Here is a 17144-nt window from a genome sequence, read left to right on the forward strand (position 1 = left end):
ATACCATTGCCTACGCAGTAGCCAAGGATGTTGATGGTCGGTTGCGACTCAACAGATTTGGATTCATTCAGGGTCAAATTACGGCGATGGAGGGCATCCCGAAATTTTTGGAGGTTGGCGTCGTGTTCCTGTTGATCGTGACCTGCAATGGTAATGTTATCAAGATAGGGAAAAGTGTCCCTTAGGTTTTCCTGCTTAACCAGGCCATCCATTGCCCATTGGAAGACAGCCACTCCATTAGTAACCCCGAATGGGAGGCGACAAAATTGGTACAGCCGTCCATTAGCCTCAAAGGCCGTGTACTGCTTATCTGAGACCTTCAAGGGTACCTGATGATAGGCACTTTTTAAATCGTAAGTTGAGAACACTTTGTATTCGGCCAGTTTATTAACCATATCATCAATGCGTGGCAATGGGTAGGCGTCCAAGTCGGTATATTGATTGATGGTTTGCGAATAATCGATGCATAGTCGCTGTTTGTGAGGTTTTAGAGGGTTCTTGACAATGACGACTTGAGCCCGCTAGGGCGACGAATATGGTTCGATGATATCCTCTGCTAGAAGTCGAGAGATTTCAGCCGCAATAAAAGATTGGTCTTCCTGATTAAAGCGCCGCGATTTTGTTATTATTGGTTTGCATTGAGGCGGAATACTGGCAAATAATGAGGGTTCATCAAGTGAAGCTGCTGACAATGCACAAAATGGTAATTTAGACAGTATATTAGAAATAGTAAGTCCGGGTTTGGATCCACCAAACTCAATGGTGAGTTTCTTATGCTGTTTTTGGAAGTCCAGCCCTAAGAGGAGATCACTACATAAGTCCTTGAGCACCGAAAGCCGGGTGGAGGGATACATACGACCATGAAGTGTCATATCAACAACACAAAAGCCGGAGATTCTGGTATTAAGTGATGACTGAGCCATCGCAATTGCCTGGTCCGATGGGAAGACATGTAGTTTCAATTTCGCAACAATCTGTTCCTTAATGAAACTATCAGTACTTCCTGAGTCAATTAAGGCATCTAAGGTATGCCCTTTAATTGAAATTTTTGTGGCTGCATGAGACAGGTTCTGTGGGCAAGCAGCTGTAATTGGTGTCGTTGCACAGAGAGTGGCTAAAACTCTCGGTGTGCTTCTTCGGGAGAGAGCTCGAGAGGAAGCTTGATAGGTCCTAGCTGGAGCATCTTGATAGGCCCTAATTGGGGCAGTTCGGTAGGCCTTAGCTGGATTGGCCCTCGTAGAGGCCCTTGATAGGCAAACTTTAGCAAAGTGTCCTTTTTTTTTGCAATAACTGCAGATTGCATTGTGAGCAGGGCAGGTTTTCCTAGGGTGAAAAGCATCTCCACAAAAGAAGCACTCATTCCTAGATTGCCAAGAGGCTGCTAAAGTGGGGTCATCCTCCTCTTCTTCATCAGAATTATCAGAATTAGATTCCCCCATGATAGGGTTCACCTGAGACCGCTTGAATTGTCTGGTTGCAGCTACAGCAGCAGATCGAGATCTGGGCAGCTGATAGAGGTCTGCATTTCTCTTTGCCAAATCCAGAGAACAAGCTAGGTCAAAAGCTTTTTGTAGCTCAAGTGTTTTACTTTCTAGTAGACGCTGGCGTATAAATGGAGAGGCAATCCCGCAGATGAAAGCATCACGAATCATTTCTTTGCGGTACAGCTCAGCTGAGGCTGCCTGAAAGTTACAATCTATGCTGAGCCTGCGAAGTTCTTGCAGGAATTCGTCAATTGATTCCCCTGGCCGTTGTTGGGCTGTGGCCAGTAGATGTCTAGCATAGACTGATGTAAGAAAAAGGAGTCTTACCATCAAGTAACTTTAAAATAAGCTTTAAGTAACTTATAAACACACTATATACCAGAGAGGTCTTTACCATGCCTCTGGTAGAAGCCTCTTACAATACTGAACAGACCAGTATTTATACCAGTCCAACAGGAAGTGACATATGACAGGAAGTGAGGTATGTACACAGTTCATAGTTCATAGTTCACAGTTCACAGGAAGTGATGACATAACTTCCCGGAAGTTATTATTATTATCACAACTTGTTCCTGAAGATCCAGGATCGCCCTCTTCCTGGATGGCCCCGGAGGCTCAGCTGCTGCACGCAGCTGAGCAGAGCTAGGAGACTCCTGTGGCCTCCAACGAGGAGTCTCCACTGTTGTCACTGTCTCCACCATCTGCTGATGCTCACTTGTGAGCTGTGATAAATCACCTGGACCTGATGGCTTACATCCTAGGGTCTTGAGGGAAGTGAAGGTAGGGATTGTGGATGCATTGGTAATAATTTTCCAAAACTCCCTGGACTTGGCAAAGGTCCCGGCAGACTGGAAAACTGCTAATGTAACACCCTTATTTAAAAAGGGCAGTAGACAGAAGGCTGGAAACTATAGACCGGTTAGCCTAACATCTGTGGTAGGTAACATTTTGGAGTCCATTATTAAGGAGACAGTAACAGGACATTTGGATAATCATAATTCAATAGGACAAAGTCAGCATGGTTTTATGAAGGGGAAGTCATGTTTGACAAATTTGCTGGAGTTCTTTGAGGAAGTAACGTATAGGGTGGATAAAGGGAAACCAGTGGACGTAGTGTATTTAGACTTCCAAAAGGCATTTGACAAGGTGCCACACAAAAGATTATTGCTTAAGATAAAAAATCACGGGATTGGGGGTAGTATTCTGGCATGGATAGAGGATTGGCTATCTAACAGAAGGCAGAGAGTTGGGATAAATGGTTCATTCTCAGACTGGCAATCAGTAACAAGTGGTGTTCCGCAGGGGTCAGTGCTGGGTCCCCAACTCTTTACAATCTATATTAACAATTTGGAGGAGGGGACCGAGTGTAACATATCAAAGTTCGCAGATGATACTAAGATGGGAGGGAAAGTAGTGAGTGAGGAGGACATAAAAAACCTGCAAGGGGACATAGACAGGCTAAGTAAGTGGGCAGAGATTTGGCAGATGGAATACAATACTGGAAAGTGTGAGGTTATGCACTTTGGCAGGAAAAATCGTAGAGCAAGTTATTATCTTAATGGCAAGAAACTGGAAAGTACTGAAGTACAAAGGGATCTGGGGGTCCTGGTGCACGAAACTCAAAAGGTTAGTATGCAGGTGCAGTAAGTGATTAAGAAGGCCAATGGAATGTTGGCTTTCATTGCTAGGGGGATAAAATATAAAAATAGGGAGGTATTGCTTCAGTTGTACAAGGTATTGGTGAGACCGCACCTGGAATACTGCGTACAGTTTTGGTGTCCATCCTTAAGAAAGGACATACTTGCTCTCGAGTCAGTACAAAGAAGGTTCACTCGGTTAATCCCGGGGATGAGGGGATGGACATATGAGGAGAGGTTGAGTAGATTGGGACTTTACTCATTGGAGTTCAGAAGAATGAGAGGCGATCTTATTGAAACATATAAGATTGTGAAGGGGTTGGATTGGGTGGATGCGGGGAGGATGTTCCCGATGATGGGTGAAACTAGAACTAGGGGGCATAGTCTTAGAATAAGGGGCTGCTCTTTCAAAACTGAGATGAGGAGGAACTACTTCACTCAGAAGGTGGTAGGTCCATGGAATATGCTGCCCCAAAAAGCTGTAGAAGCTACATCATTACATAAATTTAAAACAGAAATAGACAGTTTCCTAGAATTAAAGGGAATTAAGGGTTACGGGGAGCGGGCAGGAATTTGGACATGAGTCTAGGTTTGGATCGGTCATGGCCCTGTGGGTAGCGGAGCGGGCCCAGGGGCCGTGTAGCCTGATCCTGCTCCTTTTTCATGTGTCTAATTCTGTTAGATTCAGGAGATGGTTCTGTGATAGTGGATTGGCGGTTAGGATCAGATCAGCCATGATCTTATTGAATGGCGGAGCAGGCTCGATGGGCCGATTGGCCTGCTCCTGCTCCTATTTCTTATGTTCTTATGAGACACCAAATGACAACACTACTCTATCTCATAAGAGACCCACCGAGGTGTGCATCTTTGCGCTGGTGTGGGTGAACTTATGTCTGGTGACGCTGCTCTCTCAGAGGCTGGAGGCTCCTCTGAGGAGTGCTCCTGGTCTTCCTCCTGGATAGAGGGGTGGGGGGGGGGAAGTCTCTTGATGGATCTGTGGAAGAGTAAAAACATCAGTTAGATATGATATGCCGATTGCAGTCACATCCTATTATGCACATGATAAGCATTCAGTTTCTCTTGATATGAGACCCCATATGAGTCACTCATGAATGCCATTTAGATGTATGGAAAATAATTCTGTCACCAGGTTGTTCTAATGAGCACCTCTCTCCATCCCCCACTTCCGGCTGGTCCACCACTCCAGTTAATTCCAATGCGGCCTCCTCTGCATTGGTTAAAATTGCCATAGATTGAGGGCCTCTTCCCGTTCTCTCCCTCTCCCTCTTATTGTCAGCTTTATTTTCCTGCAATGAGGGAAAGAAGTGAAGTTTGAGTGAGAGTGATGGGATGAGCGTAAAGAATGGATGGGATAGATGTTTAGAGGGAGACGATGATGGAGCGGGGTGCCAATACCAAGTTGTTTCCTTTTGTGTTGTTAGTTGGTGTCATTGCATTAGGATGAGGGTCAGTGTGAGCAGTGCATAGTAAGATGGGGATGTGATATTGTAGATAGAGAGGAAGGGAAGCATTTTTTCACATAAAGGTAGTGCAAATCTGGAATTCTCTCCCCCAAAGGCTGGGGATGCTGGGTCAATTGACATTTTCAAGATCGACAGATTTTTATTAGGTAAAGCTATCAAGGAATATAGATCAAAAGCAGGTAAATGGAGTTGATCTGCAGATCAGCCATGATCTAATTGAATGTGGCTGAGTGTCCTCCTCCTGTGCTTATGTTCCTATGTCCATTTTTGTTTGATTACGCCTCTGTGAATCTTTCTACGTTAATATATAAATGCAAGTTGTTGTTGTATCCAGCCTAATTCATGACCCTTCTGCTGCACTCTTGCAGGACTTGCGGTGGGAGTGCACCAGATGCACCATGGTCTTTGGCATCCCTAGATTTATTGTTGTGATTCCAGTCACTTATCTGTTACTATGAAGGTGGGATAATAAAAAAATGATTGCAGAGGGGAACAGTTGAAATCTTGCTTTTAGTAAACAATGCCTCGGGCGTGACCAGAGCCAGCCTTTGATTAATTCCCTCAGTCTTCAGGGGACTATCAGTGTAGTAACTATGTTAGTGCATTACTGTCTTTGGTCCATATGTAACTAAGAATGAAAGAGTGACATTTGCTACAGTGTGCATGAAATCCAAGTACCCAGAAAATAAAATCTAAACTGACTCCATCCCCCTACCTAATCACTGTCTCAGGCTGAAATAGATTGTTTGCAATTTTGGTAGCCTGTTTGATCTCAAGCTCAGCTTATGACCCATATGCTCTGTATTACAAAGACTGCCTGCCACAACCTCTGTAACATTACCTGTCTCTATCTCTAGCTCAGCCCATCTGCTGCCGAAACCCTCCGACATGCTTTCATCATATCCAGGCTTAATTACTTCAATGCTCACCTTGCTTGGCTCCCGCCCTCCACCCTCCTTAAACTGCAGTTCATCGAATACCTTTTACTATTCATTTCCTAGCCTGTGTCATCTCATCTAAACAAAATAAAATAAATGGCACCAAAAAGAAATTAAGAACCAAAAAACAGCAATCTTATTTGCAAAGTTAACAAAAGCAGATCGTGGGGGCGGGGTGGTTGGGGTAGGGTATATTTTTCACCTCAGTGGGAGTGGAAAACTGGCAGGAGCAGATTGGCTGCTCATTGTACAACCCCACCTGATTTTCTTTTCCATTAACTTCAGGCTGTGAAAAAATATCCCATTCAGGTGCTTTAGTGAAAATAAAAGTAGCGATTTCATTTAATTTCCAGATAGAGTTTCCCCATTTAAGGAAAGCAGGTAGTAGAACATAGGAACAGGAGTAGGTCATTCAGCCCCTCGAGCCTGTTGTGCGATTCAATGAGATCAAGAATCATGATTGATCTGTATCTTAACTCCATCCACCTGCCTTGGCTCCATATCCTTTTATACAGCTGTCTGGCAAAACTTAATCAATCTCAGATTTAAAACTATTAATTGAGCTAGCATCTATTGCTTTTTGTGGGAGAGAGTTTCACACTTCTACCACCGTTTGTGTGAAGAGGTGTTTCCTAACTTCTCTCCTGATAGCCTGGCTCTGATTTTAAGGTTATGTCCCCTTGTCCTAGACTCCCCCACCATCGGAAAAAGTTTCTCTATCTACCCTATCAATTCCTTTCCAAATCCTAAAAACCTTAATCAAATCACCCCTTAAACTTCTATATTCCAGGGAATACAAGCCTAGTTTATGTCATCTCTCTTCATAATCTAACCCTCGGAGTCCTGGTAACATTCTGGTGAATCTGCGCTGCACTCCTTCCAAGATCAACATATCCTTCCAAGGTGCGATGGCCAGAACTGTACACAGCACTCCAGATGTGATGTAGCCAGGGATTTGTATAGCTTTAGCAAAACGTCCTCCCCTTTATATTCCAGCCCTCTAGTTATAAAGGCTAACATTCCATTAGCCTTCTTGATTATTTTTTGTACCTTGCAGGCTCCCTGGAAGCTCTGAAACACAGATTTGGTTGCAGGCTTTGGTGTTCTGTTTTGTAATTCCATACTTCAGTGTTCTATGCACCAACTTTTTCCTGTTTAAAAATAGATTTGCCCTGTTCCAATCTGTTGAACTGAATTTCATAAATTACAGTGATAGCAGCATCATTTTAATTATATACCAGCCTTCTTAATATAATTTTGTAATACTTTAAAATATTAAAAGACCATTACAGAATTGGCAAATGTGAAAGATGATTCTTTTAATTAATCAAACCCTGTAATGACTTGCTACTTGATCTAATTGTGCTTATTTGTATATGTTTAATTATAAATGTTCTTTGTGCTATGTAACTTATATTTATTCTTCTCTTTTTATTTAACCCAATATAGGAGTTCTTCACCCCCCAGCTAAAAGAAAAGGTTGGTATTTTCAGTGTAGAAATATCTTATCAAGTCGGTCCAAAGTTCAGCTTCTGGCCTGGGCTGAATTAACCGACCTCAGTTAATCGAGTACAGGGCTGTTACAATTGATCTCATTGTCCCAAGGTTCATGATAGTATCCATTAATCCCTGATGAAAATGCATATGTGGATATATATGCTGGATTAGGATCGAACTGAACTAAACTGCAACATTTTAACCTGCTTTTGTCTCAGTGTCTTTTTTAAATGTATGTGAATACACTTGAGTTAAAAACAACATTTAAGTATAACTCGTTTCCAGATCTTTTCTGTGCAAAACGTGCTTTTCCACCCTTTCTCCATTATCCTTTATATCCTTACATCTATATATGTATCTATCTCTCTTTTAAACATCTCAATTGGTTTTGCATCTAAAACCATCTGCGGCACTGCATTGCACATTCTTTTCAGCACTTTGGGGTGCAATTATATTAGAATGATTTTCGGTTCTGAAATGGACACGCAAGGAACATGCATCCCAACGGGGAGGCCTGAGGTTGGCCCAAAATTGGGCCTCATTAACTTTATTAGAGTGAGCTGGCAGCATAGGTCGCACCTCCACAGGCAGCTCAGCTATTTTAGAAAGATGAATATTGAGCCACTTGCCCCACGGGCAGCGGCCTGAAAGTAATTACTGAGACGGAGGGTGTAATGGCAACTGGGGGGAGGAGCCCACTGCTTAGGCCGCAGTGACCACTAAAGAATCCAGAGCACTCTGCGATGCCCAATTTCCTATAGGGGGCCTAAAATAGGAGTTAGGCTCCTCATTTACACATGTAAGGGATCTAACACACCTGTTCTAGGCAGATACCAGGGATGCCTGAAAAATGGCCTGATGCAATATCGGGTCAGACATCTTTTAGGTGTCCTTTGGGCACGGGTCATTGGTCCCCAATATTGCCCCTCATTGCGTCCGTTTTATTCCTGTAGAACAGGTGCAATGAGGTCCAATTTCTACCCCTTGTTGTCAGTTCCCTGTTAACTGAGAGAAACTCATTCTAGCCTGGAGGTTGTATAAGTTGCACATCTATGGTCTATGGAAGAAATATTTTTGATATTGTTGGGGATAAACACCCTACATTTGTCAATCTTTGGAGATTGTACTACTGTATACCTAGTTAATCAGTTCTTCTGTTTCTTGTAATTCAAAAGTGATGATTTCCTCCTCTGCACTGTTTTCTTTTGTCTCATTTATCTCCCAGGATAACTTACAGCTTCCATGGATAAATAGTTACCCAAGAGAGAACAGTTATAACTGCTTTAGAACTTATTTATATCCTTAGTATGTTTTTGACTGATTTGCCAGATTTTGACTTAGTTTTATAAAATCTGAAATGTCATGTATTTTGTCAGAGGAAAAAATAAAATTTCTGTTTTATCATATCTGGAGGAAGGATAGAATCCTACTAGATTTACAGAGTTTTGGAAAATTGAACCTGGAGAGCTATGGAAAAGATTTAAATATGCCAAGACAACAATGTTTTATCAATATGTGCTGAGACTGGATATCTTGGTAATGGTATTCCACAAGAGTATTTCCAATCCCTTTTTCATTAGTTGAACTGTGATTTTTCACAGGGTTATCTTCCAGAAATATCATTCCAAAAAAAAATCTCTTGCCCTTCTTTTTATTCAGGTGAAGCTCATCCTCCCTCTAAAAGAAAAGGTTGGTAATTTCTCATTTTAATGTAGCACACTGCCAGAGTTTTCTTTTATAAATGGAAAGGCAAGCTAAACGTTGCCAATTTGAAAAGAAAAGACACGTGCGTATATTTTCTGAATCTCTCCTTCCTGAGTTCATTGACCCATTGGATTCTGGCTTCAGTGACATTAGATTTGGCATTCCGTCCTGTTTCTTAATGGTTTAAAACTTTGAAAATTGTATATTTGTTGCATTAAACCATGTTTAACATATACAGGTACACTAGCCCTGTTTAACATATACAGGTAGACTATCCCTCATCCGAAAGCCTTGGGACCAGATGAGTTTCGGTTTTCGGAATTTTTCAGATTTCAGAAGGTATTATTATAAGACTGGGAAATTTGTATTCAATATAAATTTTTAAAGTTCAGGCTACCTCTTGCGACTGTTCCGTGTCTCATTCCCCTTCCTGCTTCTCTGGAAAGCCGGATATCGGCTGACTCCTACTAAGCTGGCCCGCAAATCAGGTCGGGGGTCGGGTGGGGGGGAGAAAAGAATATCGGACGGGCCGCGGTTCGGGTCGGGTCGGGGAGAAATGAATATCGGACGGGTCGGGGGGTGGGGGAGAAAAGAATATCGGACGGGCCGCGGTTCGGGTCGGGTCGGGGGGGGGGAGAAAAGAATATTGGACGGGCCGCTGCAGCTATCCGACGGGCCGCTGTATTGTTGGGTTCACTCTCCCGGTACCTCCTTCACACTGCCCGGCTCGGCCTGCAATCTCCTACCCAGGAGGGAACTCTGTGACCCCCTGCCCTGCTCAGCGTAAGTCGTGTGCCACTCTGGTCATGTCGTGCGCACGACTTACGCTGAACGAAAAAACTTTCGGTTTTTAGAGGTTTTCGGTTTTCGGAAGTTCGGATAAAGGATAGTCTACCTGTATCATATTCAGCTCTCTGAATACAGCCCATGTTTCTACAGTATCAGTTCAGATACAATGTTATTTTGCTTGTCTTCCAAATTTACAGTGTTTGCACTGTTTTCAGATTTAAAATGACTCCAAAGTTTACCCAACATCTGCAGTGGTCAATTTGCCGTTGAACAGTTAAAGGGATTTCACATTTGGTTAAGTCTGTTATTCAGTGGAGTTTTGATCATTTTCAATGAAACAATTGAAATAAATAAGTGCTATAATTGATGCTGATTTAGCTCAGTTTGGGCAAACAGAACATTTTGAACCTTGTCTGTTTGTCTGTGGAGTGGCTGCTATTTAGTTGGCTATTGATCAATTTCAATGAATTAATAATCTCTACAATTGATGATACAATTTAGTGTCATTAGATTGAACAAAGCTTTACTTGAATTTGCTATTTTGTATTATTTGTACAAGTACTGCAAGTGATTTTTTAACTGAGCTTCATGTTCAACTCTTCCTTTGATGCAAGACTATGGGATACATTTCAACTTACCACCTAGGTGTAAAACTGACCTTGCGGATTGGCTGCACATTATAGAAACCGCACGATTTTCATTTCCATTGATTTCAACAGAACTGGAATTTGAGCAGGTTCGATAACAGGCAGCGGATCTTCAATGTCAGTTTTACACCCGGGTGTCAAGTTGAAAATCGCGTTTTGATCAATGTGAGGTGGAAAGAATAAAGGTTCAGTCCACTTGACAGTGTCAAAGGTGAACTCAGCTCAGTGTACTGTTGAAGACCTGTGCACCAGAGCTCGCTGCTCCCCTAGCCAAGTTGTATCAGTTCATCTGTGACACTGACACCTGCCTGACAATGTGGAAGATTGCCCAGATATGTTCTATTGACAATAAAGTATGATTAAACTAACCCATTCAATTACTGCTCTATAAGCCCCTTGCCAATCATCAGTAAAATGAGGGAAAGAGTTATCAATAGTGCTATCAAGGGACATCTACTCACCTGCTCACCAATGCTCAGCTTGGGTTCTGCCAGAAACACTCGGCTCCAGACCTCAGCACAGCTTTGACCCAGACATGGATGCAAGCTGAATGCTAGAAGAGATGTGAGAATAGCTGTCCTTTGACATCAAGGCACCATTTGACAGAGTATGGCACCAAGTAGCCTGAGCAAAACTGAGGTCAAAAGCAGTCAAAGGGAATTGATTTCATCCAGTGGTTAAAATCATATTGTAGTTGTCAAGAGGCCAATCATCACAGCCCCAGGACAGCACTGCAGAAGTTCCTCAGGGAAGCATCCTTACCCGACCATCTTCCGATGTTTCATCTATGACCTTCCCTCTGTGATTAGGTCAGCAGTGGAACTGTTCACTGATGATTCCACAGTGTTCAGCTCCATTTACAACTTCTCCAATAACAACGCAGCCCATGCCAGCTTACAGCAGGACCTGGATAACATCCAAGCATGGGTTGACAAGTGGCAGCTAAGATTCATGCCACATAAGTGCCAGGCAATGACCATCTTGAAGAGAAAGCCCATCCACCCACTCGACCTTTAATGGCACCACTATCATTGAGTCCCCCATCATCAACATTTTGGGTGTCACCAATGACCAGAAGCTTAACAAGCTCAACCATATAAATGCTGTAGTTACAAGAGCAGAATAGAGAATGAGTACTCCTCTTACCTCCTGCACCCTGTCAGAGGTGTGATGGGATACTCACCATGCATCCGGATGGGTGCAATCGCAATGATACTCAAGAAACCCAACACTATCTGGGACAGAGCAGTTAGGTTGATCAGCGCCCTTGGCACTGGACTCAATATCCACCTTTCCACCACCAGTGCACTGTGGCTGCAGTATGTATGATTAATAGGATGCACTGCAGCAACTCACCAAAGTTACCTCCCTCCCTTGCAACCTCTACGATTGAGAAGGACAAGATCAGCATGCCGTTGGAACACTATCACCTCTAAGTTCTCCATCAAATCACACAGCATCCTGATTTGGACATATATAGCCATTCCTTCTTCGTCACTGGGTCAATATCCTGAAATTCCCAATCTAACAATATTATGGGAGCACCAGCACATAAGGACTCTAGTGGTTCAAGGGTAGCTAGGGATGGACAATAAATGTGGCCTTGCCAATACAAAAACAAAATATTACGGATGCTGGAAATCTGCTAGTTTTGCCATTATCTCAACAACAAATAATTTAAAAAATCTAAGCTTCAGTGGTAGTAGCTCTTTTGATACCTGAATTGGCAAGTGCACTGCATCAAATACATCTGAGCCATTGAGAGGAGGAAGATCCCAGACTTAATGCCTGGCCTGTATGCAATTATATAGGGCCCTGGTGAGACCACACCTGGAGTATTGTGTACAGTTTTGGTCTCCTTACCTAAGGAAGGGTATACTTGTCATAGAGGGAGTGCAACAAATGTTCACCAGACTCATTCCTGGGATGGGGGATTGTCCTATGAGGACAGATTGATTAGACTAGGCCTATATTCTCTGGAGTTTAGAAGAATGAGAGGTGATCTCATTGAAACATACAAACTTCTTACAGGGCTTGACAGGGTAGATGCAGGGAGGATGTTTCCCCTGGCTGGGGAGTCTAGAACCAGGGGTCACAGTCTCAGAATAAGGGGTCGGCCATTTAGGACTGAGATGAGGAGACATTTCTTCACTCGGGGGCGGGGGGGGGGTGAATCTTTTGAATTCTCTACCCCAGAGGGCTGTGGAGTCTCAGTCATTGAGTATATTGAAGACAGAGATCGATAGATTTTTGGATATTAAGGGAATCAAGGGATCTGGGGATAGTGCAGGAAAGTGGAATTGAGTTAGAAGATCAACCATGATCTTACTGAATGGCGAAGCAGACTCGAGGGGCCAAATGGTCTACACCTGCTCCTATTTCTTATGTTCTTATGAAAGAGGGATGGGTGGACGTGCAAGGTATGTTGGTGTGAGTAAGGATGTGCAGGAGTAGGGTTGGGAAGGCTGAGTGATGGGGATGTGTTGAGAGGAACAGCAGGATGAAGTTGAGTGTGGCTTTGTACTCACCTTTCCTGATCTAATGAGATAATTGAAACATTTGCGGCACTGCATCCAGGTCCTCCTGACCACATCTCTGCTTGTGACCTCCTCTGCAATCTCCAACCAGGCTGTCTTGGTCTCCCGGGGAGGTCTCTTCTGCCCATTGGAAGGGAAGAGGACCTCCTGGCATGCTCTGACTCTCTCCACAAGCATATGGAGGGAGTCATCGAAGAACCTGGGTGCAGCCCTCTGCCCCTGTGCAGTCATTTACAAAGTGTTTGCAGCACTCCAATGCTGTAGTGCACTGACTGCATACTCCTCGATGAACCTTCAAATACAATGTGGCCATGGCTCCTTTAAGTATCCTGGCTGAAAACGCATCATCAATGAGTCATCAGATCTGCACCATTTAATTGGGCCAGGTAACATGCAGGGTGGGTTTAATATGCTCCATTGACACAAAGTCATTTTCTGGAGTGGGATGGAAGCAGCAATGGGATCGCAACCTGCCATGGCGAATGACTGCACTTGACCTGCCCAGGTAAGGAAAATTCCGACCATGGTTTACTGAAACACAAGTTATCAATGCATGCAGCCACACAGAAATCAAACTTCACCATACACACAATTAGGCTGCTTTCAGTAGGATCTACTCTGCATATAGTTGAACAACACAATTTGTATCAACCAAAGGCTTATATTTCCTGCACAGCAAAAATAGAAAGCTTCTTCAATTTTGAGACAGCATAGTACATGGCCTTTGTAACTTAACATATCTTATTCCATAAAAGTAAAAATAATAACACAATCTTTCATACAAAATACTGCAAATTACTTAAGTGAAAGGGCCCTGAAGTTCAGTGGGCTAGCAGAACACTCCTGGCGTAAGTCAACCAGAATTTCAGTGGAGGCGTCAGGAAATTGGGCAAGACCTGGAAATGCTGGGTCCCAGCCCAAGCTGTAAGTTGGTGTTGGGGCTTATTTGGGACGGGACCTCCATCCACCCAAACCATGGCTCCTGGCATCAGAGGGGGCAGGAGTGAAGGGCTGGAATGACTATCCTTGGAATGTCCTCGTTTCCATCCTCTCCAGTGTCTAATGACTTGGATGCTGGTGTAGCAACAGGGGGTTAGTTACTGGGGTTATTGTCTCTGGCCAGTCAGAAGTATCTGAGCTGCTCCAGAGCCCCGTGCAGTTTCGAATCGCTCCCCTTTTCTGGTTCTGACTGCCGGACTTATTTCAGTAGCGATGTAGACAAAATGAGACTCGTGGTTGGGTGCAACGAAGACCAGTATTTGTTGAAAATAAGAATAAATTGAAAATAATGATGAATACAGCACTCTTTTACTTAATACAGCACACCTTTGCTTAATACAGCACACCTTTGCTTAATACAGCACACCTTTGCTTAATACAGCTCACCTTTGCTTAATACAGCTCACCTTTGCTTAATACAGCACACCTTTGCTTAATACAGCACACCTTTGCTTAATACAGCACACCTTTGCTTAATACAGCACACCTTTGCTTAATACAGCACACTTTTGCTTAATTCAGCACACCTTTGCTTAATACAGCACACTTTTACTTAATAGGGGAGGAGAAATGGACACGTCGAGGGAAACTTGACTAAAATTACAATTTAACAAAATCCCCCTTTAATTCCCACCCCGAATACCTATCTAGGTTGCCTTGTAAAGGGCCAGAAAGTTTTATGCTCACCAGTAAACGCCTGTTCCGTGCCCCTGCGGTCTGTCTTATATTCTTCTCCGCCCCGAAGTAGAGATACCCCAGTAATTCAAAAGTAACTGCTGGTATTCCACTTCTTTGGGTGGGCTGTTGAGCTGTTCCTCTGGTGGGCAGGGCACGGAAGTAAGGCGGCAGAGAGAGAGAGAATGGCTTCCTGAGGGGCTATCTTTATACCCCATTGGGAGCCGTAATCTTCGCGCCCAAATCTGGATGTATCTGGGCTATACAAAAGGGACCGAACTGTCCCCATTGACTGTAATGGGTTTGAATGTGTTACCCATTCATTTAAACTGGTTTTCGACCAGTTTGAAATGTCGTACTGAATTTCAGTCAACAGCACTCAAGTGCTTTGTAAACAAACCATTGTCCTGCTGTCACCGCCCAACCACAATTGATTGACAGCTTTAAGTACTTAAGCCTTTGAGTCAACATTGTAGAGAGTTCTGTAAAGAAACATCCTTTGCCCTGTGGGTGAAACTTCCTAAACTGCAGTTGATTGACAGTTTCAAGTACTTCAACATTCGCGCAGGCTGGTGTTTTTTTCAAATCCTTTGTCAGCCCGTGATTGAAGATATACAAGCAGGCTGTCTTTGTCTTCTGCCACGAGGCCTGACAGCCATTTTGATACCCTGGGTTTTTAAGGAATATTCCACCCAGGTTTTCTTTAATCAAAAATAATCTTTGGGGGCTGTAGAAATTTTCCGAAATTCTTGCGAACCTTACACTGGGATGAACCTGGCGTATAAGTCTTTGGAGCTGCGAAAGTAGGACCCATCTGAGGGATGCAGACCTGAGTCCTGACATGGACCCTCCTCCCCATCAGAATCCAGCAGCTGTAATTAAATCAGCCCCCTGTAAAAAAGGGTCGATTGGGTAGGGAACACAAATATCTTCCAGGCTGACCAGTGCTGCCTTTTGCCCCGCCGCACAGGGCAGGCACCCAAAATGTGCCCACAGTGGCGCAAATGTGCCCGTTGTTTCCATGTAAATAAGGTGACCCCCATTGATGCCGAATACAACAGCGGAGTCAAGAGTGGAGGTCACCAGTGCCTGCTCCTTCACAATTCCAGTGGTGGAGCAGGCCTGAAGAGTTTTGGGCCAAGGTGTTGCATTGTTTCTGTGTATAGATAGATCATAACCTTTTAAATCCTGTGGAAAAATTTGGCATTTTATTCACACTGATCTTTTTCACCAAAATAACGAATAGAGAAAAACATACCCCCTAATTTGTAATGTGTCAACAGTAAATTTCAACGTATGCAGAGATAACCAGCTGTTTTTTTCTGAATTTGAAACTGAACTGAATTGAACAAGCAAATCAGAAAATTGATATTCTACTCAGCCATTTACTCGATGGAGCTCTACTTATGATTCAGTAATTTAAGTTCTGTACTTGGTTGTGCTTTGTACTCTTAGAATGAATTAGAAAGCTTTCTCCAGCATTACTTTGTATCATTGATCTGCATATTGTGATCCTGCAATTACACTTCATAGAAGTGAGCAAATCCAAGTTGGGAAAGGACAATTGTAAAACAAAAGTTGTAAAAACATCTTGCCAAAGAACAAAAAAAACTGGTCTAGGATGTATAATGCAGGTAGTAAAATGTTTAGATAGTTTGGAGTTTTGGCTGATTTACCTTTGGGGACAGGGAGTAACTTTGCAGAACTTACCTCAGGAGATTAAATGGGTTGGGTAGATTTCATGATAGCGTCCACTGCAAATGGCCTGTAAGAGGAATGGGCTTGAAAAGTCAAATGTAATTGCTTTGGATGCTGCTTTTTTATGTTGTTTCATACATAAATTGTGTAACTGATATGAACAGATGGCTAATATATTCACTGGGGCCAATTTTATTCGAGCAGTTTAAAAGAGATAGAAAGCTGATGCCATGGGATTAGTCCCTGCCCGAGCTGAGCAACGCTGAACCCAGACAAATTTCTAAGTTCAGCCACAGTTACAGATCGTGGGTGAGTTGCAGGCACAAATAGCAGCTGAGTTGGAAGCCTGCCCATTAGTGGTACAAGAAAACCCGCAGCAGCTTAAAAGGATATTGCGCTATTCTTTGTACAAGAATAGCAATAAATGTTTTCAGGTTCACAAAGGCATTAATGAGCAATTGACGAAACAATGGAGCGTCTCATTTTTCAGATGAAGCAGTGAAGACCTAGGTGGGCCAGGTTTCGGAGAGGTGGGGCATCCTGTTCCCCTTGGACGGACGTTACCTCTCACAGAGAGTTAGAGAAGAGGCTTGGCAGGAGATAGCAAACCATATTAATACCAGCAGCTTATTTACTCGGACCTAGATGCAGTGCAGAAAGAAATTCAATGACCTCAGCAAATGTACTTAGGTTGGAAATCCTACTCACATCTTGCAAAATTTCCACTATACAAGGAATGACCCATGTACTTATAATGCCTCCTCTAATCTGTCATTTCCATGGAAGCGTCCCATGGTTGCCCATTCGGCAGCAGGGTAGACTTTGCCAAACATCCTTTCTCATTTTCCTCACATTCTGAAAAGTTGCTCCCTAACAACTCCTTCCAGCAATTCTAACAGCAGGAAGGTTATTACTCTCATCATACACACCATGGACTGCAGGATGACAGTGAAGGGTAAAAATACTTTTTCTGCTATCAGTTATTTACCCCTTTAGTAACATAGGAAAAGGTGTAGGCCATTTAGCCCCTCGAGCATATTCTGTCAGTCAATGAC

The 17144-nt window shown here is 43.3% G+C and overlaps 1 protein-coding gene across 50 annotated transcripts in view; it reads left to right on the plus strand.

The window, feature by feature from the left end:
• trdn (triadin) overlaps window positions 1-17144 on the plus strand; it is a 732832-nt gene that overhangs the window by 108019 nt on the left and 607669 nt on the right. For all 50 annotated transcript variants that reach the window (XM_085997256.1, XM_085997227.1, XM_085997243.1 and 47 more), the window contains 2 exons: window positions 6993-7022; window positions 8700-8729. In XM_085997256.1, coding sequence (XP_085853382.1) covers window positions 6993-7022; window positions 8700-8729 — 60 coding nt within the window. The remainder of the gene's footprint in view (window positions 1-6992; window positions 7023-8699; window positions 8730-17144) is intronic.

This window comes from Somniosus microcephalus, chromosome 9 (assembly GCF_052327205.1).
Source record: "Somniosus microcephalus isolate GS21.2 chromosome 9, FLI_Smic_1.0, whole genome shotgun sequence".
Taxonomy (NCBI): Eukaryota; Metazoa; Chordata; class Chondrichthyes; order Squaliformes; family Somniosidae; genus Somniosus; species Somniosus microcephalus.